The sequence below is a fragment of the Poecilia mexicana genome, unplaced genomic scaffold (assembly GCF_051168715.1).
Source record: "Poecilia mexicana isolate PSO_F unplaced genomic scaffold, ASM5116871v1 scaffold_20, whole genome shotgun sequence".
NCBI classification, from domain to species: domain Eukaryota; kingdom Metazoa; phylum Chordata; class Actinopteri; order Cyprinodontiformes; family Poeciliidae; genus Poecilia; species Poecilia mexicana.
In genome coordinates this window covers 10,656,567-10,684,366 of record NW_028263389.1, presented here as the reverse complement: position 1 = coordinate 10,684,366, position 27,800 = coordinate 10,656,567, and the positions used below count along the sequence as shown (strand labels likewise).

Here is a 27,800-nt window from a genome sequence, read left to right as displayed (position 1 = left end):
TGATTCATACTTGTTTTATATTTCATTGGAAACCAGTGATGTTTTGAATAACTTCTATTAGGCTCAATTTCTGTAGATATATTGCTTAGATGTGCTTTAGTCACAGTTGTAGCCAAGATGGGCATGAAAAGCAAATTTAGGTTTTTCATGCTATCTCATATTGCAGATCAGCAATCTTTGAACAAAGGTAAAATTTAATTGACACAATTGCACCTATTGTTTTAGTGGAAGTGGGTGAAAAAGTATACATACTTTAATATTAATTAAAAAAAAATAAACATCTGAAAAGTGTGGTGTTCATTTGTTTCAACCCACTTTACTCTGATACTTCCAAATAAAACCCCGTGCTGCCAATTCCTTATAGCATCGTCCAGTATAAATTCAAGGATTCTGTGAAGGTCACGGAGGTTTAGAAATTATTGGTGAACAAAGAACCTTCAAGAAATGACCGACTGCACAGAAATTATATGTTTTAGAAGCAGCCAAAGGCTCATGTCAACAACGGAGGATCTGTAGAAGTTTATTACTCTGGTTGGAGAGATGGCGGCTGTTCAAAAGGCATGAAAGATAAAAAGAAACAGGAAACACGTTGAAGAAGTGACACGTTGAGGAAAAATAACACTGCGCATCACTCTGAAGACTTCATCCTCACATGAACATGGTGGCAGGAGCATCATGCCGTGGGGATGGGTTTCATTCGTCAGGGACTGCGAGGCTGATCAGAATTATTGATCAAGCTGATTACAGGCCAGTTCTGGAAGAAAACCTGTAACGGGCTGGAAAAGCCTCGAGACTGGGGAGGAGGTTCACTTTTCAGCAGGATGACATTAATGTGTTGGAACAGCCCAGTCGAAGTCAAGAACTAAGATAATGTTGTAAATATGGGAATTGGAAGCCCTGTGAAGTCTTGGCACATATCAGATTTTCATTTGTAAACATTTTGAAAACCATGTCTAATTTTACTTCTTCTTATCAGGTATGCGCTTCCTTGTGTTCCTCTGTTAAAGTCACATAAAATTATAATAAATACACAAAAGCGATGGAAAATAACAGTGAAAGTAAGATGGTAGAATATTCTAACTTTATTATAGGCTCTTATAAGAAGAAAGGTGGAAAATGTTTGTCCATTGAGAAGCACTTGGACAAAATGGCTTACAAGATGAAATACTCACCAAAGAAGTTGATATAGGTCTTTACTGTGCAGGATATAAATAAAGGACAATGTTGTGATTTAAAAAAAGCTGAATAAAAGCTTAAAACCCTCCTCTGTGAGGAGGGCAGCTGTGATTCTACTGGTGATGGTAATAAAAATACACAATAAATGCATCATTTTGTTTAACAAGGCATAATAACTTTATTTTGTACACATAACTTCATCTCCAAAGACTTTGCACAAATCAGTGGGGTATCGTGAACCTTAACATATCAAAACTCTCCCACAGGTTTTGTTTTTCTTCATAAAATCCTCAAAACAAATACATCTGCCCTTCACATCCCCAAATGGTACATACAGTATGACCAATTAGAAATAAAATATCTATGGTTTGTTTTCTCCACTTTCAAACATTATCATATGTGCATTACATTACCACTTACAAACAAAAGTAATCTTCATTGTCAAAATACAGATGTGCAAATTGTTAGAAAAATACCGACTCATACCAGATTCTGGATTGTGCTCTGTAAAAATCCTTACAAACAGTATATAATAATCTATATAGAAATTTCTCCAACATGCAATGTTGTATTTCAAAAAAATATCCAACAGGCTGTTCTGTTAAACCTTCTAAAAGACTAATCTTCACTTTTTTATTTTATTTTATTGTCTATAGAATATTACGACTAAATTTCAGTAGTATGTTTTCCAGTAGTTTGTCCAAATGCCAAACTGGTTCAAGAATTGTTCAAACGTTTTCTGTTGCTCATTAAAATTTTTGACAACAATTAAATCTAACCTTCGGAACAGATTTGCAGTTGTTAATATACATATATATATATATATATATATATATATATATATATATATATATATATATATATATATATATATATATATATATATATATATATATATATATATAATTTTTTAAGCCCTTTTTATTTATTTATTTATTTATTTATTTATTTGGTGATGACCAATGTTTTAACAAACACATCAGTTGTACAATGAATAAATATTCCATCTTGGTAGAGGTGACAGTAAAACGTCCACCATATAAATAACCACTTTGGAAATCAAAGAAACTCATGCCATACCCGCAACAAAGACTACAAGCAGCTAGGATGAAGCAAGTCAAAAGCATGGTTCAGGTGACGACAACAGTCAAAACATCTCCCCTCCCCCCCTACAATAGAGTTAAGACAAGGATGGCATCTATTTCCCTTCCCTCCCTTCCTCATCTCTTTTGAGGTAAACAGTAGCACTGTTAAAGACTTCTAAAGGCATATTTTCTTCTCCCTGGATCCACATTCCCCATGGTCTAAACCTGAATAAAGTTCCACTGTCCACAAAATCCAGTCTCATACACATGCACGGCTGGGCTTTTTTTTATTTTTTATTTTTATACTCCAGCAGCTTTGGGAAGCTGTGGTTTTGCATCTCAGTTGTGGCGTGAAACGGTGAAAGCGAATAATGGACTTCATTAAAGCGGAAAGGGTGTAGGCATGTACAATAAAATATATTCTTTTCTCTTCTCATTTCATAAATAATATAAGACATTTGTTACTTCACTCTCACAGAGCTATCTGCCTTTTCAAGAATAAACCAAGTTCGTCGTCACAATTCCTGCCATTGGTGAACGCCGTATTAAAAAAACAAAACAAAACAAAACAAAAACAAAAAAAAAACCAGGCTATTCAAATCACCTGTGTTTGACAAATAAAAACTGATTTTTTTTATTAGAATAGCAGAACACTATCTCTGGCTAAATAGATTATAAGCCTTTGACAAAATAAAAAAAAAAAAAAGATATTGCACTTTCAAAAACATGGATGTGTAATGTCAAATTACAGCTCAATTGGTAGAAATGAGTAAAATTTAAATAAAACGGGAAAAAAAACAAAACAATTATTTTACTCATTCTCTGACAAAGTTTCTACAAGCATAAAAATGCAGGAAACCAACAGTTGGAGGACAACAGTGACGAAAAGCTACATAACAACAACAAACAAAAAAATTTAAAACTGTACCATGCACGGGGAGTGTTTCAAAAGCAGTGTATCCTGGATTACAATGGACGGAGCTTGAGAAAGCTGCAGGGATGTTTGGATTAACAGAGTAAGACTGGCTAGTGACCGTGCAAGCACTGACTGCTGGCAACGGTCGTGCGCGGTTTGCTCTTGCAAGAGTGGCTTGAACCCCAGTAAAACCCTCCAAACACCCAAGTCCCTAGCCCCATCCACAAACACCATCACCGCCCCCCCTCCCTCTCTCTCCTCCCCCTGTCTCTCTCTCACTATCGCTCTCTTGGCCGCCCTGGGGCTGGGCTCACATCTCCCCATCAAAACGTCAGATGGCAAAATAGAAAGGCAGCTGTTTGCTCCCGTCAACTAAAAGTGCATCTCCGCACTCCTCCAGCAAGGTCCGTCAGCCCACTGCTATCTCTGCCAAGGCAGTGAGAGTGGGCTACAGAGACCTGAGCTTGGGTCAGCACACATGTAGGTTTCAAGAACTTCTTTTTTCATACTTTGTACGTTTGGTTGCGTTTTCACTTTTTTTTTAATTTTTCTTCGGGTTTTTTTTTTTTTTTTTCAACTCACTAGACATAACATTTCACTTCTGCTTATACAGAAGCCAAAGGAGTGCTAATTGACAGGGTTGGCCCTAAAGAGGGCCAAAGACAGGTTGATAGTAGTGATGCCTCTCTCCTCATTCTCTTCGGTGTCATGCTGATTCCTAAACACCTCCGGCCGCCCCCGTTTCTCACTGGCGCCATTTTCACTTTTCAAGGCCGGCAATGCAACTGTACCAGTTGCCATGGTTTCACTGCAATGTAGAGCAGTCTGGATTTAATTGGCCCCTTGTCACATTTCAGATATGTACACAAATAAAAAAAAGGACATCTTTGTATGGCATGCATCATGTCTGGGTTACTTTTCCGCCGTAGAGCGGAACTATTAAAGATAATACTTTTATACAAGTTAACTTACCATAGAAACAATATCATCATGTCAGAAAGTGGACAAATATAATTGCAAGGCCAATATTCAACAGCATTACCATAGCAACAAGGATTGAGTTAGGACCCTGCGAAAACAAAAAATAACATTAGTCTATAACAGCAACACCCCCATCCCCAAAAATGGGAAAAAAACAATTTTCATTCATTTCATTTAATCAGTAGGTAACTGTTAAGATTGAAAGCAGTCTTGCCTGTTTGTTAAAATTAAGCTTTAGCTAGCAACTAGTATCTTAGCATTGCACAGAAAAAGAATACAAAAGTTAAATGTCACTTGGCTTCTGCAAGAAATAGTTTCACACATCAGTTAAAATATATGTATTTTCTCCCCCATATTAAATATAGCATCAGTTATAAGTACCATACTTCCTAAATACTAACATTACCTACCTGCGGTTAGCTTATTGGGCTAGGGATTAGCTTTTAAAAGGGGCCAAACATGCTAACTTTCAAAGTTGGCATATTTGAAAATTTCCCTTGTTCAGTACCTCTATTCCATTTTCACCCTTTATATTATGTTCATGTAAAAAAAAACCATTACTTAGGTGTTTTAGCATTTCAAATCCCACTTGCGGTACTGCTGTTTAATAAATTGCCATAAGGTATTCAAATTATCAACAGCAGTAGTAAAATCTAAATCTTGGGTAATGTAACTAATCCCCTCATTTCATGATGCAGACATAACATTTGTCCTTTAGCGATGTAAACTTAGATTGCCCTGTGGAAAAATGACAAATGTCACCCATAATAAATTTTGAAATATTTTTGTCTCACACAAATGTTTCAGATCATTTCACATTTTAATATGACAAAGAATATGACAGACTGTACAAAATTAGATTTTCAAATTAAGCTGTCCAAAACCATCCTGTCCCTATGTGAAAAAGTAATTGTCCTATAGCTAACAACTGATTGGCTACCTTTGTTATAGCTGAGATTCAGTCTTTTCCTTCACTGTCGACACAGGTCATTCTACAGGATTTCAATTAGACTTAAATCCAGACTTCACTTTGATTAGGCCACTCCAAAGCATTAACCTTACAGACTTGCTGGTGTGTTTTGATCATTTTCCTACTGTTTAACCCAAGTGCTCTTAATTTTAAGGTCACAAACTGATGGCCATATATTCTTGTTCATGGTGTTCTGCTTAAGAGCAGAATTCACTGTTCAAGTTGTGAAGGAGAAAATAAGGTCCGTACAGAATCTGTGCTAGTTTTATGGTGCAACAAAAACAAAAAGTTCTACTTTTGACTCATTAGTCTACAAAATATGTTTTACCAAATTGTCTTGGGGATCATCAGGAAGTCTTGTTGGCAAATTTCAGATGGACTTTTGTGTTCTTTTTGGCAGCAGTGGTTTTGGCCTGGATCTCACCACGTTTTGTCCAGTCTTTTACGTGTTGATGAATCATAAAAGCTGACCTTAACTGCTGAGGTCTGCAGTGCTTTAGATGTTTTTTTTCTGTTTTCTTTCCTTTTTCCACTTGTGGACAATGAATCTTACTGTGGTTCTCTTACTTCCTGGAGCCTAAAAATGACTTTATTGCTATTTGTAGGTGGATAGATGTCAGGCATGTTGGATTAAGGTAATTTCCTGATTTTACTGGGCTGACGGCAATGAGGCATAGATGTGGGTAGAAAAATTAAACCAAATGGTCACTAATTACAGTATATTCCACATTTACCAAAGGGGTCAATAATATATTTATATGTGGATGGATAGGTTGGTTTGGATAGCTTTTATACCTTAGCAAATAAAATCATTTCAAAACTCCATTTTGCACTTAATCTGGTTATATTTTTATGAAGTTCAGAAACATTTTAGTCTGACAAAAACAGAGAAGAAATCTGTGAAGTGTGAGACACTGTAATGATATGTCCCTACACTAAACTACAAGTAAAACATGTAAGATTAATTTTAATCATTGTTTGTAAATGGAAGTATGAAATGCCCCCCTAAAATGGCTGGTATAAAACATTTAATGGTAGGCAGGACCATTTTTACCTTAAAAAGCCAATTGGGAAAATTACTTAAAAATACATATACCATCTTAGCCTCAGGCATTTGAATGTTAGTATATCAAATTTAGCTTCAGGTACTGTGATGTCAACTTTTTTCATCTGGTCAACAATAGCCACCACGAACTTTGGTTGAGCTACGGCATACTTACTGTTTCTTCTGTGCTTTCTGCAATTTCCATGCTTGCTTTCTTTGTGTCTGCAAGGCTCTTTGGTTTTAGGGAATCTTGCTTCCTGAGTTTTGGGTCGCTCTTGCTGTCCCGAATGGAAGGTGTCTTAGGAGTAGGAGTAGGGGTGCTGAAAGACTTAGGTTGCGGGGGCAGACGTGCCAGAGCTTGGGCACTGGGCTCTTCTTCCACTTCCTCAGGCTCAGGAGGTGGAGGGCCCCGTGGAGTGGCTTTAACGTAGTAACTGTGATATTCAGAGTGGAGCTGGCCATTGACTGGAACAGTAGGAGGCTGGACGGCAGGAGCGGTTGCTGGGGCCGGTTGCTGAACTTTAGTTGGTTTAGGAGGAGCCTCAATGTGTGCATGAGAAGTCTTGGGCCCATCGGTGAAGGATAGCCTCTCTTCTTTACTTAGCTTCCTGCTAGATCGCTCGTCCTTGCTGGCCTTATAACTGGACTTCTCTTCTTTGCTTATCTTGCGGGATGGTTTTTCCTCTTTGCTCGGTTTGTGGCTGATGCTGTTGCCAATCTGGCCAGTCTTCTTCTTAGTGTCAGGTGAGGGGGGAGGAGTGGCTGCAGGGCTAGCGACAGGAGAATGGGGTGGAGTTGTGCCTTTGCGGTAAAAGTGAGGAGAATCATGTGGGGATTCTTCCTTCTTTTCAACAGGGACCTCTTTAATTTCCACTGGCTCTTTTGACTGTTGTTTTATGTAGTCTGGTCCTGAAAAGGGAAAAAGAAGTAACACACATTGTTATGGGAGCCTCAAGTCCACTTTGAATGATTACTGGGATTATGTCACACACACAAAAAAATACAACTGTAACTTTTACAACTGTAGGGATACCATCTTATTTAAAAAAAGCTATGAAATCAAACGAAGAGGAATGAACTGTTTCAAAGACTGATTAGCCTTTTTTGATATGCTCAACTGGAATTGACTCAATTAATTATTAGGTTTCAAAAAGCTTCAGAGGAACATAGATATGTACTTATTTCTTACTACAATACACTTTGTACAGACTCTACGTAAATATCAAAATCAAAGTGGTCAGTATATCCAGTCCTATATCTGCATAAACAGCCTTATTGTGGAGTGCTGGGGGCCTCCTGTACTCATAATCTCCATTTACCTTTCAGCTATGTGGCATTCCTAATTTGTTTTTGAACTGCCACGACCAAGACCCAGTACAAAGAGAAAGGAGGGACATGTAAACATGTGTGGGACTTAACATATCTCCCCAGCTTAATTTCACACCATAGCTCAATAAGAGTTGCAGCTCCATGGGCGGGAGTGAGTAATTTCGCTCTGTTTGGGGACAGATTCCTGTGGAGGCGGTAGGGGTTCCTAACATGTTCGAGATGGTTTTCACCATCTAGAACATGTTTCACAACCCCTACAGCCTCAAACAGCTTCAGGTCGAATGCTTTCATGACAACTATTCTAATGTGATTCGTACAAACTTGAACAGAGGGAAAAAAGACAGAAAAAAAACCCCTATTGCTTTTAAGAAATTTAAAAGCTGATTTTACATCCTCTGGATAGGAATCACCACAGTCTTGTGAGAATAATAAAGTAAAGCCCATTCTAAAGTTTGAAGGAGATTCACAAGACATGTACTGCACCTGGAGTCCAGAGCTTTGTGAATATTTTAGAGCATTTCACTTCCCTCTGGCGACAACCTTATTCGAGATGCAAATTTATTTTTTAAGCAAGAACTACCAAAAGCACCTATAATAATTTTAATGACCCAAGTGTCACTCTGCTCAATAAGCCAGCATACAAACTCCATAGTCAAACTACAGCGTATTGTCACGAGGAAGAGTAGTGAAACCACATCGACATCGTGTTTAAAATGTAACACTCTGTATGTATAGAATCCATATTGTGAGTTTTTGCTTTTTAAATGAAATTGCTCGATTAAACTTTTCAATGATATTAGAAGATATTCATCTCAAAAAGTACATTTTCCATATTTCTTCTTCAGATCACTGTTGCCTCGTTAAGCTTACTAGAATTCAAGCTTTTTGTCTAAGCTGCAGCAGTTTGCCAGTTCTGCTTATGTTAATCCACGGCACATTTTCTGCTCCAGTGCACTCTTACCAACATACGAGCGCTCTCTCCTCCTCATGCACAAATGTGGGCAATCATACAACCGTACAAAACATAACAGATCAGCCCTTTACGACCCAGTGTAACTCCTCCTGACCTTAATACGATATGAACTGCAGTTAAAAAGAGAGAAGCTTTAAAAAAAAAAAACATGAAAATTTATATATAAATATGTGTGCGCGCGCACACAAACACAGCAGGAAGAAGTACATTGCCTGCATTTCACATCTGTTGCCAGCGGGCATTAGACTGAGTTCAGCTGGCCATTCCTAGGCAGCCTGTTTTTCATAATTTCATATTATAGGACATTGTGTAAATTATTGTTACTGGTATTTACAGCTTAAGTTCTGTTTTTCTTGAAGAGCTGACAATCAAACACCTACACAAGCCTGTTTCTGCTTTATAAAAAATGATAGGGCTTCCCTGCTGCCTTGTCAGGCTAGGAGACAACAGTAACCAGAAAAAGATATTTCTCCTCCACTGCCTCATGGCAAATTGTTGATTTAAGTGGTTTGCCGGTACTGTACGGCAAGTAGAATATCACCTTCTTGGAATTAAAGTCCACATGCTCTCCCCATATATTGAGTTATGCTCTCTTTTATTCACAGCGCCTCTTTAGTGAAAGTTATAATACACAGATTTGTGCCATTTTGTTTTGTAATAATTTGATATATCTTCCACTTATGTAACTTAAAAACAAACATGGTGCAATTTTGACCACTTTTCAGACATAAAATAGAATCTCAAAGTTCTTGACTTTGATCACCCTATGACATAGCTGACTGGCACACTTTGATGGTCCATATAAGTAGGTAACATAATCCTACCCAAAAAGTAAACTAAACTTTGAGTCATTTTTGTGAGAAACAGTAAAAGTTTAAACTAGAATTTGTTATTTGCAGCAGCTATTCACATCCGAGTAGAAAACTGTTCACTGTCACCACAATTCATTCAGATCAAGAACCTAACAAACTAATTTCTATATGTTCGTATGAAATATTGTTTATCCAGTTAGATGTTTCCTAAAATCTCCGACTCCAACTGGCAGATGGGAGGACAGGACTGCATATCCTTCCTGTCTTCCTGACAGAGTGGATCTCACGAGTGTGCTTTTACCAAATGTATTTTTAAGTGAAACAGCAAGACTATAATAAATGATTTAAAAGTTGAATTCACTTATTTATTTGTTTGTTCATTAACTAAAGTCCTAATTTGAGGGAGGTCACACTGGCTCCAAAGTATGTTATTCAAATGCATCAGTCAGGAGAAGGCTACACAACAAAAATCCCCATTCTTTTAAACACATGCAGTTTTTATAGAACGGACCGTGCTCAATAATTGGATCAAATATGGGAAATGTCTGAAATGGACTGCAATACAGAAAGTAGACAGGAAGACTACTCAGAGGCCAACAGCAACAGTGAAGGAGCAGCAGGAGTTTCCAAGAAGTCCTCCTGTTGTCTTTATATGTTTGGACAAAGGAGTAGGACTGCAAAACAGAAGCCTTTGCTTTCAAAGAAAACATTCAGGCTTGCCTTAAATTACCTAGAATCTTGTGGGAGAATGTGTGAATCTGCTGAAACACAGATTGAATTTCTGCCTACAGGGTAGGCAAAAATACACATGGAACAGTATTTAAAAATGCCACAAAGGAAACAATAGTGGGTGCAGCATTATGATATGGGTTTTTCCTAGGGTTTATGTTGAAGCAGATAAAAAAATATTAGAAAACTCCAAATGCCTGTTAGTTTTGACCTGTTAATTGGGTTGCTGCTAGAAAGCTAAAGATGAAGATACTTTTTATTAGGCCTGCATCCAAATAAACAAAAGAGGGTGAGTTCACCATTTTTAATTTCTTTATTTTTCAGTTTTTTTTTCATTTTGTGGGGTTTTTTTAAGTTTAGTTGTACTAATGAAATTTCCTATTTCACGTGGGAGTAGCTTGAAAAAGATCAATCCTATTTTTCTGTCACAAAAACCTGACATTTAGATACAAGAGTATCTAAATGAGAGCCCCTCTCTTGTGCATGGGTGTGTGAAGAGTTACTCACTGGCTGCTGTTCAATGCAACGGAAAGAAATTATCTTTAAGTAATTGGAGAATTAAAAAAAAAGGTCAACAATGGGGAACGTGCATTTCCTGAATGTTTCTGGAAATGACTTAATAGCCCAACAACGAAGGTTAAGGTTTTCCTTCAACAGGTTTAATTAGTAGATTCAAAAACAAAATTGCAATATGATATATATTACTAGTAGGCTATTCTTAATAGGCGACTATTAATTCACTTTACATTCTGTTTTCCTGAAAGTCAGAAGAAGTTTCTGTGTTAGGTTAACTTAAGGGAAAACTACTGAGTGAAAACTTACACCCCATCTGCTGCTATGAATACACAGCAACACCTGCTCGTGTCTGCCTTGCAGCCCTGACAGCTAGTGGCTTTTATGACCCCACCTGGTTCAAGTACACCTTGACGGGGTCAAAAAGGGTGGAGCAGGATCTCTCTTGCCCTCCCCTCCCAAACCAACCCACCCCCACCCGTCTCTCTGGTGAGCGGCTGAAGGAAGGAACAGCTGCTGTGCGAGCGCAGGAGCAAAGTCCTCTCAGTGCATAAGGATTTCAACTATGTCTCCATTAGACCTCTGTGAGCACACATCAGCACCAAATATAGCCCAATTAACGTCACACCACAGGCCACGCCCAGAAAACCCCCACTACTCCCCCTCCAGGGTGCTGTGTGTGTGAATCAATCGGAAAGGTCAGGGTCCTATTTGCTTTGACCCTCTCTTTCCTTTTGAAGTGCATAGTCCCAATCTTAGTGATAATCTGCCATGAGTCTGAAATGCTAATTACAAACAACAAGAGATATGGACCCATAGTTGTAGTTATATTATTAGAAACCAAAGTATGAAGATGTGTGCATTTAGGAAGGAAGCCATATTACACTGGAAAAGTCATATTATTCTGATTGAATTCACTCTGAATATATATATATATATATATATATATATATACTGCTCAAAAAAATAAAGGGAACATTTCACTTTAATTTTGTGTGTGGCTCCAAATCCAGGCCTCCATTGGTTAATAAATGTGATTTCCATTGATGATTTTTGTGTGATTTTGTTGTCAGCACATTCAACTTTGTACAGAACAAAGTATTCAATGAGAATATTTCATTCATTCAGACCTAGAATGTGTTATTTGAGTGTTCCCTTTATTTTTTTGTGCAGTGTATATATATATTTCTTTGTAAGTAAACTTGTTTGAGAGTAGCATTACATTTTCCCCCCAGGAAGCTGCAAATATGGGATGTGTACAGTCAAACATGAAAAGCCAGCCACAGAGACAAACCAGAAATCTTGACAATCTGTATTAATCCGACTTCCTTCATACTGCAAAAACAAAACAAATTAACATATGTTGAATAAGTTTGGTTATTTGCAGGTGCGTGTTTGGCTTTCAGCAGGACTTAACAGACAAGCTTATGTAACTGAACGTTTAAATGTTCCGGCTCATATGTCATCCTGCGCTGCACATTATTATGACATCGGCCACTCTCTCATTCATGATCCGACTTATAAGGCAAGGACACTCTCCCTGCACACACTTGCACACACACGCACACACGTGGATATGGAGAACACTCAGCCTGCCAGGCATGACCACTGTTTTCCACAACACAAACAAACCACAGGATGTCTCTGGCCTTGGCCGGTCATTTCTGTGGCTTAGACAGCGACATGCTTGAATGGACCCCATTGTCAATCTGTATGTCACCTACTATTTTGTAGTGGCTTTTGGAAAGGGCCCAAAAGTTGCTTGCTCATAGGGCTAAAAATATTCGATCGAATGGTAGGGGGCTGGGGGGTGAAGATAGCATTGATCTTACACAGTAAATAAAAATAAACAAAAAGGCGTGGCATTGCTTCTCTGGATATTTTAGCTCTTTTCGGGCAGAATAGGGGAAAGATTAGCACCAAACATATAATGCTAGTGGTTTAGATAAATTCACAGAATGAGTATAGCTTTAAAAAATACTTTACGCATTTATTCTTCAATTGTGTTCAAAGCTCATAACTAACACAAGCTGTATTCGCTTTCATTTTTGGTTGCCAAAAAGGGATTCGTCATACATGAAACACCAATCTCATGCAACAATGTATAACACAACGACAAGCCCAGAAGGAAATAACGATATCTCACTGTGACGTCATATGTTGATGATCGATGTAGATATTTGACCAATGAGAAGGCCAAATTCAGGATAAATGTTGTCTGAGAGCAATAGGAGAGCTAAAAGAACGGCACCTAACCTAGGGATTTAAAAGCGCTATCTGTAGTGAGAGAAGTCTGCTTGTACTGTAAAACATTACTCCACTCAACAAGTTTTGTCATGGAAGCCTGTCATTGTGTCATGAACTCCAAACTAACAGGAGAAAAATAAATTACTGATATTTAGATGGCAGCGAAAGCTCATCAGTCTTTTATTCATTAGCCTGAAAACAGAGGACAAGAAACATTTTTAGCACTCCAGCTAATTATTGCAGTAAACCATGCTGAAAGACGGGGAGTTGTTTTGTTGTTAGTATTTATTGATTCATTTTTTAATGCAATCATCATATAATGTGTACTGACAGAGTGTACATTAATGAATAAGCTTGATAAAACAAAAAAAGAGACTAGGTTTTCTTGCTTTTTAAATGACACACAAATATCATCCAACATCCACCACAATGCTTTCCACGAAAATGCTCTTTTGTATGACTTCTGCCCCTTTATGTCCACCTCTGACCTCAGTTGCATCACAACTTTAAAAGAAAATACACAACTTAATAATTTATATAGTATTATATGTCTTTTGCTACTTTGTAAAGCTCAGCCTACCTTGTGAAAAGACTAAATAGGGCTGAGTTGACACCCTATGCTTTGAAGACAGTATGCCTGTTAAAATGTCAGGCAGAGGAAAAGTGAGAACTGCATGGGGTAAGTAGAAGGAAACTTTTGAAGGGTTCCATTTCCACCACCCCTTATGCTCCTTCAGTCAGAAAGAAAATCAAGAAACAAAAAATGCTTCCATCCTTTTATTTTGCGTTGACTTTAGCGATTTGTTCAATCACAACAAGCCTTTGAGAGCAGGGTAGAAAAAAGCTGCCATTCAGAAAAAAATAGTGGCCTGTTTTAGTATAAACACACAGGCCTTCATTGTAGTGTTCGAATTTGTCTTCAGTGTCTCGACTGTTTAATCACACAGCCGGGACACCAATCTCTTTTTTGTTTGTGTTCCGAGCAGAAGCTCAAGAACAAGCTCAAATAGTCAATGTGAAATGCTCAAATGTGCACAGAAACCCACTTGCCTCTTGTTAACAAGCCTCATAAAATCTGAACTTCATGGACAAATGTGTCGCTTAGAGAAACAGGGGTCGTAAGAGTTACATTCGATTGCTTACAGATTGCAGTTACCATTAGCATCTTTGCGAAACCAGATCCTACAACCACGTCTGTGCTTCGACACTACAATGACTGAAAGCTTTGCCTGTAACCATTTCTACGTGCATGGCCACGCAAATGCTGGGATGGATTTAGCCACAAGAAAATGTGTTGCGTTACACCAAAACCCGCTGACCTCCTTAACCCCACAGTGCACCTGCAGCTTGACTCTGGATAGATGGTTTTCATAACCAAGTGTGCTAACCAACTGGGACCTTGTCAGCATAGCTTTAGTCCTCTACAGTTTCAATAAAGAATTTTAAAGGAGTGGAAGAGAAATCAATCTTGCCAGCTTTGTTTGGTGTGTGTGTGTGTGTGTTTTTTTTTATGAATGCTCGCCGGGCATGGTAACTCCATGTGTTTAAAAATGTTTGAACTTGAGTTGGAAAGCCACAAAGGAACACAGAGTGTGTCTCAAAGCCCTATCAGCTGCTGCTTTGCTGTAAGCGTACAGTGCTGTGTTTATCCCCCTAAGATTTATTATGCGTTTGCTTTTGTTACACTGAAAGTACTCCAGATGATTCAAGAGAATTTAGTATCAAACAAAGATAACACAATTAAATAGAAAAACCTGCGTTCTAATTGTCATTTTCTTGAGAGAGAAAAAGTCTTCCAAACCAACTTCATCGTATGTGAAAAAGCGACCCTCCTTCTCCCCTACAGATCCTTTCTTGAACCGCAGAATCAAGAAGTCCCATAAATAGACCTTGTGACAACACGTAGTAGGCCAAAAGCGACACATCATGCTTTGATTTAAAGAAGTACAAGAACAGGTGAGAAACAAGGTCAGTGACGTACGTCTGGTTAGGCTAACAAAGGCACCGCTAAGGTTTGAGACTCCAGAGAACCACAGTGAGAGATATTATCCATGATTGAAGAAAGCATGGAAATGAGTGAATCTTCCCAAGAGTGAATGGCCCATTAAACACACTGATGACTGATGGTGGTCATGTGATGGTCTGGATAAGCTTTGCTGCCTCAGGATCTGGACGACTAGCCATAACAAATGAAACTATGAATTCTGCTGTTGTATGATTTTAACCAGACACATCCATGCCTAGACGACCCAATCCCAATGTGGTCGAATTTCTCCCTGTTAAAGTAAGACAGGATCATTTCTTAAGTTGTCTGTTTGCATTGCGGAGTTGACTGCACCGCGAACATGCTGCCAACACTCAGTTACGGCAAGAACACCTGCATGAATGAAGCAAAAGTTTGCGCTGAGATGATACATACTGCATGCTGTGTATGGAATGTTTTAAAATGTTACCTGGCTGGTAAAAGTTGGGGGAGAGCTCCCTGGCAACCGCCCTGGCAATTTCCGACTCATGCACGGCAGAGATGGAGGCTTGTTCTGCTGCCTCGCTTTTTGTCCTGGCGTGGGCTGTCCTGCAGACAACACAAGGAGCAACAACATTAGAAAACAGGAACTATATTACAAGCACAGAATATTGATTGAAGTTTCAAGTAGAAATGGCTAGTCAAACACATTTATGAACCCTTTCTATTAGAGCAAAAATGCTTTTAGACAGTTACTAAACATGCTACAATTTTCAGATTAAATTGCTTTCTGCTGTTATCATTTCTTTCTCCTATTTTTTTTTCCCCTTTCTATTCACTTCACACTAAGCTGTACAACTCAACCCATCCCTCTTGGATAACATAACACTTTCACTTGTGTTGCCATCTGAAATCCAAATCCTGATTTTCCAAATGGAGCAAAGCCAAAGCCTAGCAAGAGCTTAATGCCCTCTGGAGCACTGCACTGGGCTATCAGAAATGGTCTCAAAGAGGGCAGACAAACACACACAGGTAGGCACACAGAGTGCATGATTAGATTCGTAGTGTATTGTACAACTATAGAATAACGTAAGAAGCAGAAAAGCAACTAAATATGTTGAGAATGTCTCATAAAACATAAAATTACATATTAAACCATAGTTTATATTTGTTGCTGGTTTCTATTTTTGCACCTCTGGATTTTGGGGTGTTTTTTTAGCTGACCTTTCATGTTGTAAAGAGGACTTTTCCCCTATGATACATTCTGGACTGACAGTGTGTCAGTTCCACCTACCTTAAGGATATTTCCTAATACCTTCGACAATCAATAAAGCAATTTTCTACCACCTGCCTGATCGACTGCAAGGAACTGTGGTTTTGTGAATGCCAGCAGGTCATTCAAGATGTCCAGAAGTCATTTTTTTCCAAGTCCAGGTCTAAATCAAGATTCAAGTCGTTGAGGGACTCTGAGATTAACATCTACATGCAATCAAATTTGGCAATCCTAAAGCCAAATTTGACCCATTGGCATGCATCTTCTTCAGAAAATTTAATTTTATATCCTGGTGACCTTTCTATGAAAGCCGGTGAATAAGTTTAAAAACTGATAAGATGTGTTCTTTAAAGAACAATTGTGCAAATTGTTCTACATTTGTGCAAAGTTCTACATTAACATTTGTTAATGTAGAACTGCAAAATGAGTCAAACAGCATCAAAACTATATTCTAAATCTACATTTGAAATGTTTGTTGTCAAGTCTAACAGTTATTCTGTGCCAATGTATGATGTGAGGCATCAAACGGAGGCTCAGGCACGATGCAGTCCATGAAACAGTGAGAATGTCCAACTTTTTAATTAGTCCAGGACAAAATGCTTTTGTTTTTGGAAAGCTGGAAGCTGAGAACGTTTGCATCTAATTACACCTGCTTAACTCCAAGGGAATAAGTGATACATTTATTAAGTTGTGAAAAGAATCGACGTCATTAACACAGAGCTGTGAGAGAAATCCATGTGGTGATTTTTATAAAACACCTTAAACATTAACAGATAGTTAAGAATCATTAATAACTTACACTCTGCAAATGTTCCTAGCAAAGAGAATTTGCACATAGATGTCAGAAGTATGGTTTACCTGCTCGCTCCCATTTCTGATTACATGATAGCAAGATTGTTAAGAAGATCCATGTCCCAAAATTTGGGTCTGACTCTTTAGCCCATTTCTCCTAAGTTCTTCTAAGGTTACTAGTTTTGCAACTTAAGACTCAAGTTTAAGTATGGTAAAATTGCAATCTTTGACTTAATAATATTTTGGGTTTGCGAAGAGGTTAAAATGTCTCATATGAGACATTATTCTCATTTTCTATGAGAGTTGATAGGCCAAACAAGGATCAAAACAACCATGAATGGAAATAAACTCCTTGATTATCAATCTACGTAATACAACAACACACCGAACTAAAGAAGTAACCCCAACAAACAGGTGGTGTAGAAAACTGAGCTTAGACCGAAATCACAATGTAAGGTTATAAAATATTGGTGTGAATTTGCTGAAGGTTAAAGAGACCAGAAACTATCTATATCAGAGCCATGGTTCTGTATGCACACACTTAGATCAACAGAAAACCTTGATTTAAAGCTGAATATTTTCAGGTTCAATAAGCAGTGCTGAGACGTACTGTACTAAAGTGGTACAATGAAACAAATATTCATTGGAATAATTTTGTTTTTCAAGGGATTCTTGGTCAAGACAGTAGTGCAGAAGTGAACTAGGCACCATTTAAAACAACAAAACATCTAAAAAAAATAAGCAGATGATTTTAAAGCAAATAACAACAACAATAATATATAAATACAGGACCTTATTAGATTAACTATGTATTCGGTAAAGATATGTACCTGTGGGTTTATTAAAAAAAAAAAGTAACAACAACATGAACAGCAAGAGTTCAATGTGCACTATGCACTTATTTAAAACTGGAGTGCTATAATACTCCAAGAATGTACAACAAGGAAGTACAGGATGCAGCTGCAAAGTTCTAGCATCACTATAAGTATCGACAGCTGTGCCAGCTGGCCTGATTAACCCCGCTCATCCATCTTCCTCTCCCTCCTTCTTTCTTTCAATCAATGCTCCCCGTTTTTTGTTGTTGTTTTTTCAATCCTTCAGCTAGCTACTGACGTCTGCCCTCATCCGTCTGCATGCGGGCCGCTCCTCTCCCTCAGCATCTCTCCGTTAGACAGACTTTTCTAATTCAAAAAGACTTTGGACTGTCTTGTTTAGGACAAGCTGGACAGTGAAAATATTAAAATGCATGAGGAACCGAAATAAGTCGGGACATCACCCGAAGACAAAAGACGCACTGAGGCTGTGTGGTTATGTCTGGAAACCACGGAGCTGCTGCAGACAAGAACTTGAGCTTAATAAATTTTTAACACAGCTGCAGAGTCGGACATGCGTCCAAGTTACTGTAGTTGCAAAAATTGTATTAGTTTGGCTATTTGCTGAGACACTGGACAGCTTCGTAATCTTGTAGACTAACAGCAAAAACATAGATCACGATATTGATACGGGCTGCAGACATTCAGAGGGACCTATATAATACAACTGCTATTTTCATCGCTGCATAAAGGCATGACTGTATGCAGCAATGTCCGTGACACAGCCCAAAGAATCTGAGCACAGTGAAGTCATGGACAGACCGAAGAAGTGATGCACACTGTTCCCAGACAGGATGTCTGCTGGTGGGAGGTGACAGGCAGAAAATGATGGGAGTGGAGGTGTGATAGAGCACTGGGACAAGAGGGGGTGAAACGAAAGGTGAGAAAATACAAGCGTGTGCAAGGAAGAAATGAAAGGAATGGTTGGTTTTGTTCTTGGCATGCACTATAAATGAGATGGTTGAGACATTAAAAAAAAGCAATACATTTTGGATACTGTTAGGATAGTAATTTGTCCAAGTTCCTGTGAGCAACAGTTATTGCAATTTGTTCCGTTAATTTGTACATCAATATTTTTAGGACTTAACTTTTTGAAATGTGTAGGCTTTTATTTTGAAGGCAGTTTTTTTTCCTCACACTCCCTCCTGAAAGACATGGAAGCAGTGAAGCAAATTGGTAGTAGCTTTGCATAGCTGATAATGACGGTGTGTCATAGTGACTATTCCTTCTTGAAAGTTTGACCATTTGCTCTTATGATGTTTATGGTGAAATACTGTAAAGGTTAACATATTTTGTTTTATGTAAATACACTCATAGCACAGAAATGTTCACCACATCCCTGCAAACCAAAATTGCAAAAATTATGCAGCGTTGTGGTTTCTGTTTTTACTTTAAAGTTCTATTCTATGTTTTTTTGTTGTTGTTCTTTTATGTTCTATTCTAATTGCTATTTTCTCTAGAAGCTGCCCAGTATGAGCAGCAGACAAAGCAGTGAGCCATCTGGCATGTTGCTTTGTTCATAAGATGAATGTGGCAGGTTCACTCCCTGTCTTTGGTTCACTGGATAGTCCAATTGCGTTTCCCACTGCAAGCAAATCACACACTTTCAGGTGAGCCAGACTCCGCTTGCTTCGTCTGTACCAGAGTTCGATTTAGCTTCCATGCTTCCAAAACAAAGCAGAAAATCCCAGGTAATAAACCCTAGTCAACGGAAAGTGGGTCCAAACAGCTCCTTGTGTGACAGTATCCTATAAAACTCATTTATAGGGTAAAATTAAAAAAGCACACGTAGTCCCATGGAAAACAAACATATTCCACGTCCTATTCTCTTAGGCCCATATCTATGATCTATGTTAATAAGGGATTTGCATGCAAAGACACAAAGCCAAAGCTAGCCCAAGGTATTGCTCCCTTAGCATGAGGCACTCCTCGCTTAGTTAAGTCACAGCCACAGGCTGCATTTTAGTCACATATAATTTCAGATGCTTGGTATTGAAGGGTCAAGGTAAACAAACTAAACATTGTCCTGATCTAGTCACCATTCCAGCAATTAGTGCAAACCAAGAAACTGGTTATAATTACAATGCAGACATTTCCTTATCAACAAGAGGATGTTGAGAGCACAGATGTCATACATATGCCTCTAATGGATTTTGTGCACTTTTTTTTTATTTTCAAAGAACCACAGGTGTGTTATTAATGTGTCAATCTGAGAAATGACATGTTATACTTTATGAAATTGGATCTATCATGGAAACGCCAATATTTGCGCCATTTTACCAGTTTAAGGCAGAGCTAAAGCAAACATAATCTACTGGAGATCAAATTACGAAAAAACATTACGGTGATCAGCAATTCAAAGAATATATCTGACCTACAGCAAAGTGCAAGCTCACTTATGACCTCTGAAAAAAAAGTATTAAGCTGTATAACTTGTCAAACAGGCCAGCAGCCTCACAAGGCCCTGTGGCTTTGAATATAAAGCAACACCTGTTCCCGTTTAGCTTTGGACTCTGCAAGCACTCAGGTCTGGGGTTGAGTCCAAGCAAATCAAGGTATCTGAACCTGCAAAATGTCACACATACATACAATCTGGACAGTGTTGAGATAGTGACATGAATGTAGGGTGAGTAGGACAAATTACTTTTTCTATGTGGAATCAAAACATTGGTTTCTATGTCAAGACGAAACATGTTCTGAAAAAAAAAAAAAAAAAATGGAGGTTGTTGGGTTGAACTCAGAAAAAGCAGAAAAGAAATAAAAGAGAATGACAAAATTAGAAAGGGAAGGAGACCAAGACAGATCACTGCTCTGAACCCTCTCGGACATCCAGAACAGCTGAGGTATGCACCGGAGCCTCTCTAATTTTACTGAAGGGTTCAATTTCAAACCCTAGTCCCCACCAGTCCCCACTGTCCTCCCCACTTTAAGGGTTGTCATTCTTCCATCCGAGTGCAGTAAGCAGGTATTTTATGTTTGGGTTTAGTTTTTTATCTGTGTGCATACTGTAGATTCCTTGGAGAGAGGATTCAGTCCATCAAGCCCCAGGCTATGGCCTATTTGAGAAATCTCCTTCACATATGCTGACACAGTTCTAAACCTTGTTCCACCCCTTCCTCACATACATTTTCCATTAAATACGCCACTGGTACAGTAAACAGTCGCAATAAAACAAAAGACATGCACCAATCTTTTCAGTACGTAGGCAAATAAAAGAACATTTCTTTCTTTTTTAGCACCTATTTTATTTCATTTGTCACATTATGCTTGTGGTCTTACCAGACAAATGCAGTCACAGAAGCAAATTAGTCTTTATTAGAAACTGAAAACTGGATCTATATTTTATTAAAAAAGACAAAAAAAATTCCCAGGCCCTCAGTGGTATCAGGACAGACAATCAGCACAAATTAGCACTTAGCTGTCCTGACACAGGCACACTATTTGAATTGCTGGATGTTGCTAATTCAGGATTACTCAAGCATGTCTAACACCATTAGCAGTTAGCTGAAAACCGGCTCCGAAATTATTGAGGAATTAATTCTGGGCTACACTATCGGCTCACATTACCAGGGGCAGTAAAGGTTGGAGGGTGGAGGCTACAGCAAATTAGGTTTTAAACAGAAGACAGAGTGGCTGTTATTAAGAGATAAGCTAAATTTATGCAGGAGAGAAAGCTGCCGGGCCGTGCAACAGAAATGTTGGCCTGGTATTCATGCCCAGTACTTAAACTTACTTAAACTATTTTCTGTCTTATGACTTGCTTAGTTTGGCTACCTTTTTCTATCCTTTACTCAAACCCTAATTTCTTTGTAAGCTAGGCAGACCTAGAGAGGAGTATTATGTAACAGAACCAGGTACTGCAATGTTAGCTAATAAAAGTTACATACATTTAAATGAACAGAAACATCATGGGGTTATGACACCGAAGGATGAAATAAAACAGACAACAAGAAACCCCCAAACAAATTAAACAGATGTAATGTTCAGTGAAAAGAACTTCTCTGCTGTTTTAATCTTAAGAATTAAGAAAGACTTTAGCTTTTACCTGTTAGCAGTTAGCGCAAGGCCTTAAAGAAAGTGTGAGGATCATTGTAGCCATACATTCTTCTTCAATTAATCTGTCGGTCTTTATTATATAGTTAAACAGTATGTTAAGTTAGGAGCATGCAGCACAGACACTGAAAGTAAAGGAAAGTAACACAGTCTCTGTCAGGATCGTGGGTTCTTTCAGTTGGTTTTGAGTTTTGTTACTTTCTGTTTTAATTAAATCTTTCTCTTTGATTGGATCAGCTATGTTTCCGTTTGACTTTGGTTCAGTCCTTTCTTAGCGTGTCTAGTGATTCCCTGTCTAGTTATTCCTGGGTTATTACAACACAACCACAGAATTATTTGATCATCTATGGTTAGGCTTGACATCCAGCTGAAAAGAAGTGAACCTTATTCCACTCATGTCCCTTGCAGTGGTTTGCAGCTTTGTCCTGTATTTCAATGTAATCCAAACACTTTATTCCACACATTTGCTTTGTGTCACATGCTGTTTTTGCCAATCCTCCTTGCAGACCATATTTGTAATAACACAACCTCAAATGTCAGTACGTTTTCCCACTCATAAGTGTGGATCTTTGCAGCTCCTCCGGAATTACCCTGGGCCACTCGGCTGCTTCTCTGGTCAATGCCTTCTTTGCCTAACCTGTCAGCTTTGGTGAATGGCCATCTCTGAATAGGTTTGCAGTTACTATTTTCATTTTCAGATAATAGCGTTCAGTGAAATGTTTAAAACTTGGGATGTTACTTTCTAACCTAACAATGCTTTAAACTTCACCACTTTAACTCTGATGTATTTCTTGGTCTTCACGAGTCTTTTTGTTAATGAATGTTCTCTTACCGCCTTATTCTAGCTGTGCAGGACAACTCGGACCAGTGTACACTAGTTTATGTTTCCACTGCCGATTGGACTCTCTCTGCACATGCAAACCTCTAAGGCTCCCACAGAACAGCTAGGTTTTACTCTGAGAAAAAATTAAATGCTGATGGTCTCTGTTCAGTTTGCTAATAGGAGACGTCTAATAGGAGAAGTAAAGGAATGCATCAAAACAATAATAAAAAAACCCCTTTTGAAACCATACTTCATATTTCTTTCAGTTCACAATTCTGCATTACTTTTTGTGTGGGTCTGTCAAAAAATATTAAATGTTTTCAAACTTAAGGGTTTATCTATACTTTATATCTAAAGGAGTCATCATCCTTATCATACTATAATAGTACATCTGAGTAGTGATTTTTTTTTTCACATCTTACATTTGTACAAGTCTTAGGATCCTCTTTCATTTTGCTTAGCAAAACTTCAGCAAATGCTTTTCTTAATATAAAATAATACAGGTAAAGCTGAATCCATTTGGCGTGAGTAGCATTACTTTAAGTATGACATAAGTCTAAAACGTAGGATATTTTTATTTTTCCACTGATTTTGCATCATGCCATTCGTTATGCAGGGGCAAGTAGAAGCAGATTGGAAATCTGACTACACAAACCCCATTTCAGGGAAGAAGAATGAGCAGAATCAGTTTTGATTAAATTGGAAAAATCCCTAAACTTTGTTATTTCCATGGATTACAAACAGACCTAATCTCCCGCTGGTGTTCCCTACTCCCAAGACCTCTCTCTCACTGAGCTCTCTACCAAGACCTCTGTTGGCCTCCATCCCAAAAAAAAAAAAAAAAAAAAAAAAAAAAAAAAAAAAAAATATATATATATATATATATATATATATATATATATATATATATATATATATATATACATTCTGTTTCGTTATGCATTGTTAGGTTTTTATAATATGAGTTGAACCTTGAGTGTGTGTGTTTAAAGAGTGACACAGAATCTGTCATGAAAATGACCCCTGTGGTTTTTGGGAAAGGGCAGTGGTTGGGATTCAGACTTCAGCTCTGTGTCCCTCGTGTCAGCACTGCTAGTGAAACATAGCCACAGCTGACACAGCTAAAACACGCAGAGGGAGGGAGCCTCAATGGCTAAACCATTAACAGCAGCAGCACACCGATACAGCAGGGGTCTTCAGACTTATGTTTGAGCTGGCGGACCCATAGATAAGCTTTTATTGTACTTCAGTGACTTGGTATTTGTGTCCACTGCTTGTTTTTACAGGGATGTGTTTGACAGTCCTTTTCACCTCAAATGACACAAATTTAGCTGGCAAAAGTCACATCATAATTGCTGATATTTGTAAACAGCATCACCAAATACAAAGAGCACAGGTAAAATGGCATGCTGCCGGAAAACATGTCTTTGTTTTTTTCAAAGTTGACCCCAGGTGAAGCTGAACAGAACTGAAAATGTGTTAAAAACTGGATGGATGTACTTTTCTAAGTACTCCACTACATTTAAATATGTGTCCAAACCCTCAATCTACAGGTGAATGGGCTGGTTCTTAACATGATCATAATTTCACCCTAAACATAACCAGACGCTTTCTTTTCAGACTCCAAATAGTTTTGTTTTTTTTCTTATTTGAATTTTAGACACTGACTTTAGCTGCACATAATCTACAGGCTGATATAAAACCTCCAGAGATTAGAACAGATATGAACAATGTGAAAAAAAATAGGTAAAGTTATCTGTTTTATAGTTTGAGCTTTTTGGGCTTTACTTTAAAATGGGAGTCCTCAAGGGATGGTGTCCCTCATGTATTAAATTTTTCTCTACAGTAATTTAGTCATTTGATTCTGGTGTTTTTGAGCAAGGACTTAAGCAGGGGCTGAAGTTGGAAAACTCTGCTTTGAGAGAGATGGGCCACCCTTCCCTGTTAGTAGAAAGATAAAGCTCAGTTCAAAATAGAAAAATTGTGAAGGACGTCCGTTCTGTCCCTCCTATCTTACACAGGTAATTGACGGTTTACAGCCCATGAGCGAGGAAGAACTCTTCTCTCGCATCATATTTACAAAAGATAAACCAAAGGAATAGTATGACACACCAATTTACCATTTTAAACAGCGTCTGACCATCTCAGACCATTATATGTATCCAAACTGTTTAATTTCTTTTCTCTTTTTTTGTCAGTCCTGAGGCAAAAAAAGACTGAAACTGCGTCTGCATCACATACAAACGAGGGAAAAAAAGGGGGGGCTTTGTTATGCAAATCAGGACATAGAGTTTCATGACTGAACAGAAATGTAAACACACACACCCACGCACTCATGCAAAACCATTGGACCTGCACCTTAGAAAACAAACTGCCTGTCATGCAAACGACTTTAATGCAATCAAAATTTACATCAACTTTGAGGAACATTTATTGCATTGTGTGCCTACTTGGAAACTGGGAGCAAAGAAACGCACAGAGACCTCTTTTAGAGTTGCATCACAGTGTTTACTATCAGTTTTTTTTTATCCTGCCATTTTCCAACAAGAAACTGAGACAGTGTCAAATTCTTAAAGTATATTTCAACCCAGTTATAAACCGATAGGGTCTCTTAACTTGGCTACTTCATAAGGAAATCCAACAGATGTTTCAGACATTGTGATGTCCTTAAAACAGTAACCATGGTAACCATCTGTTAACACTTGAGCCAACTTTTCAGCTGAGCCTCTATTAATTAATTTTATATCAGCATAGGCTCACCACTTTTTTGGTGAGGGAGGATAAAGATGCACTGATGAAGTTGACACATTAAACACAATATGATACAGTGAAACTGTCTCACTTGAGCGTAAAAAAGAGAGAGAGACTCAAACAAGCATATGCAATTATTCTACAGCATATCTTATTCAACTACAAGACTCAGCATCTGAAGCTCAACCTGTGTGAGCAAAGGTCATATTGTCCTGGCAACGATTTGAGCTCAAGCAATAGTTTTAATTATGGTCTTCTCCAATCTCCTGCCACCATTCGCCCCGCTGTCTCACACAAATGAGCTTACACACACACACACGCACGCACGCACACACACACACACACACATGCATACATGCACACACAACCACCAATTTCCTTTTCAGCGCAAAGCCAAAAGCAGCATTAGCATTAAGTTACATCTGCTCACAGCAAAAACACTAAGACGTGTCTTCACACCGTCTATTTTTTTTTTAATGGTTATTTATTTAACAAGATGAGACCTAGAAAATAATATGTGATAAGCACAAGAAAAGTCAAGTATTATATGAATTTATGAACGACAAACATAGAGAAGTTGGTCATGGTGTCTCCAGTGCCGATAGCAGGCATGTTTTTAGACCACTTCCACATTTGATTACAGCAGTTTCTGAATATACTTCATGGACAAATGATTCTGAGTCGAAAAGCAAAAGTCGCATTCAGCAACAGACGTGATAATTCCATAATCCAATCCGTGAACATCTGGAGTGAAAACAGCCTAGCTAGCCAATCAGAGTAGCTGAAGAGATTTAAAAGAGGAGCATCAGTATCCAGAGACGAAAGACACACGGCTCTACTGACTTTTCTGTGTACAAATATAATAATATGTTTATAATTATATTCATATAATAAGTACCTCTGTCTTTATCACAGTTGCTCATGCTTGACATTTCTTCTAACACTTTGGCTTGACCAGGTTAGCAAATGCTAGACTAGCTGAAAGATAAACGTTCCTCCACTTACCACAAGTTGACAGGCCCAGCTGACTAAATCCAAGACTAAATTTGTACTTTTCTTATTCGGGTTTATGTGAAATTACCCTTCTTCATATATAAGGGGTCGTGTAAGCCAAACTACTTTGAGGGATGCACATTTTATTGATTGACACGGCTGTAAAGGTGCTCTTAGCACTAGACCATTTTCACATTTTGTCACTTTACAACCACAAACATTAATGTATGCTATTGGGATCTCATGTGACAGAACCACATAGAGTAGTGCATTATTATAAAGTGGAAGGAAAAAGCACACATGGTTTTCAATATTTTTACAGATAAGCTGTAATGGGTCTTGTGCATATATTTAACTGTGAGGTTGATTAGGATATGTCTCTACTAACAATGTTCACGTCTTGCCACGCACACTAAACCAGCTTCTGTCTAAACCTTGACTAGGCTGTTTTAGCATGACTACCCTTTGATTTAAACAATTTGATTGTACCTCTGGCTTTCTAGTGTTTAACAACCTCTGAATGTTTTTCTTTCCTTTTTCAATGAATAATTTGTATTTTTCCTTTTCTGACTTCTGTTCAACTCTGATAGTTGAGGGACAGATTCTCCAACCCGAGCTGGTAAACGCTGCAGTTTCTTCAGAGTGGTTTAGTTGGCAATGCTTACGGCAGCTTTGCAGTCGCAAACTCTTTCCATTTTCGGATGATAGTTTGAACAGTGTGTTCCCAGCATATCCAAAGCTCGGGATACTGTTTCATAAACTAAGCCAGCTTTAAACTTCTCCACAACTTTGTCTTTGACTTGTTTGCCGTGTTCGTCGGTTTTAATGATTTTTCTTTTTGGAAAAAAAAACAAAAAACAACAACAAACAAAAAAAGACTCACAATCCTCAGAGGACTTCACATAGGAGCTGGATTTATACAGAATTTAAATTACACACAGATAATATCAATCAGGTGACTTCTGAAGGTAGCTAGACTCACTGGGTTTTATTTAGGGGTATCATAATGAAGGCAATAAATGAAACTGCACACCGTACAGACTTAAAAAATAAAGGAAACTCATGCTACATAGCCTTTACTTGTATTTACTCCAAAGTGCTTCACACTATTATTCATTCACATCCTAATGCTGGCTGTAGCCATAGCTGACCTGGGGCAGAACTGACAGACGAGAGGCTGCCATACTCTGGCGCCACTGAGCTCTCTGACCATCACCAGCAGGAAAGGAGGGTGAAGTGTCTTGCCCTCCAGTTGCAGGTCAAATGCCTGCCGCCGTCGCCCATGCCGCTAATATTTCATTTACCTTCTACTTCACAGTTAAGCACAACTTTGTGTTGGTCTGTCACATAAAATCTTCATAAAATAGACCGTAATGTTAAAAATGAAAAAAAGAAAAAGAAAAAAAAAAAAGTTCTAGACACACAAAAGACAGTGGAACCAGCAGTTTCTAAATTACTTGCACAAACGCATTTCCTTAATTGGTGTTGACAGGGATAGGCTAAC

The 27,800-nt window shown here is 38.2% G+C and overlaps 1 protein-coding gene across 1 annotated transcript in view; it reads right to left on the bottom strand.

Moving 5' to 3' along the window:
• Positions 1–1,329: 1,329 nt before the first annotated feature.
• The window catches only part of jph1a (junctophilin 1a), a 38,762-nt gene continuing 12,291 nt past the window's right edge, over positions 1,330–27,800 (bottom strand). The window contains exons 4-7 of the mRNA XM_088001222.1: positions 15,230–15,348; positions 6,349–7,082; positions 4,150–4,246; positions 1,330–3,985 (exon numbers count right to left, since the gene is read on the bottom strand). Of these exons, the coding sequence (XP_087857348.1) occupies positions 4,166–4,246; positions 6,349–7,082; positions 15,230–15,348 (934 nt within the window). The 3' untranslated portion in view covers positions 1,330–3,985; positions 4,150–4,165. The remainder of the gene's footprint in view (positions 3,986–4,149; positions 4,247–6,348; positions 7,083–15,229; positions 15,349–27,800) is intronic.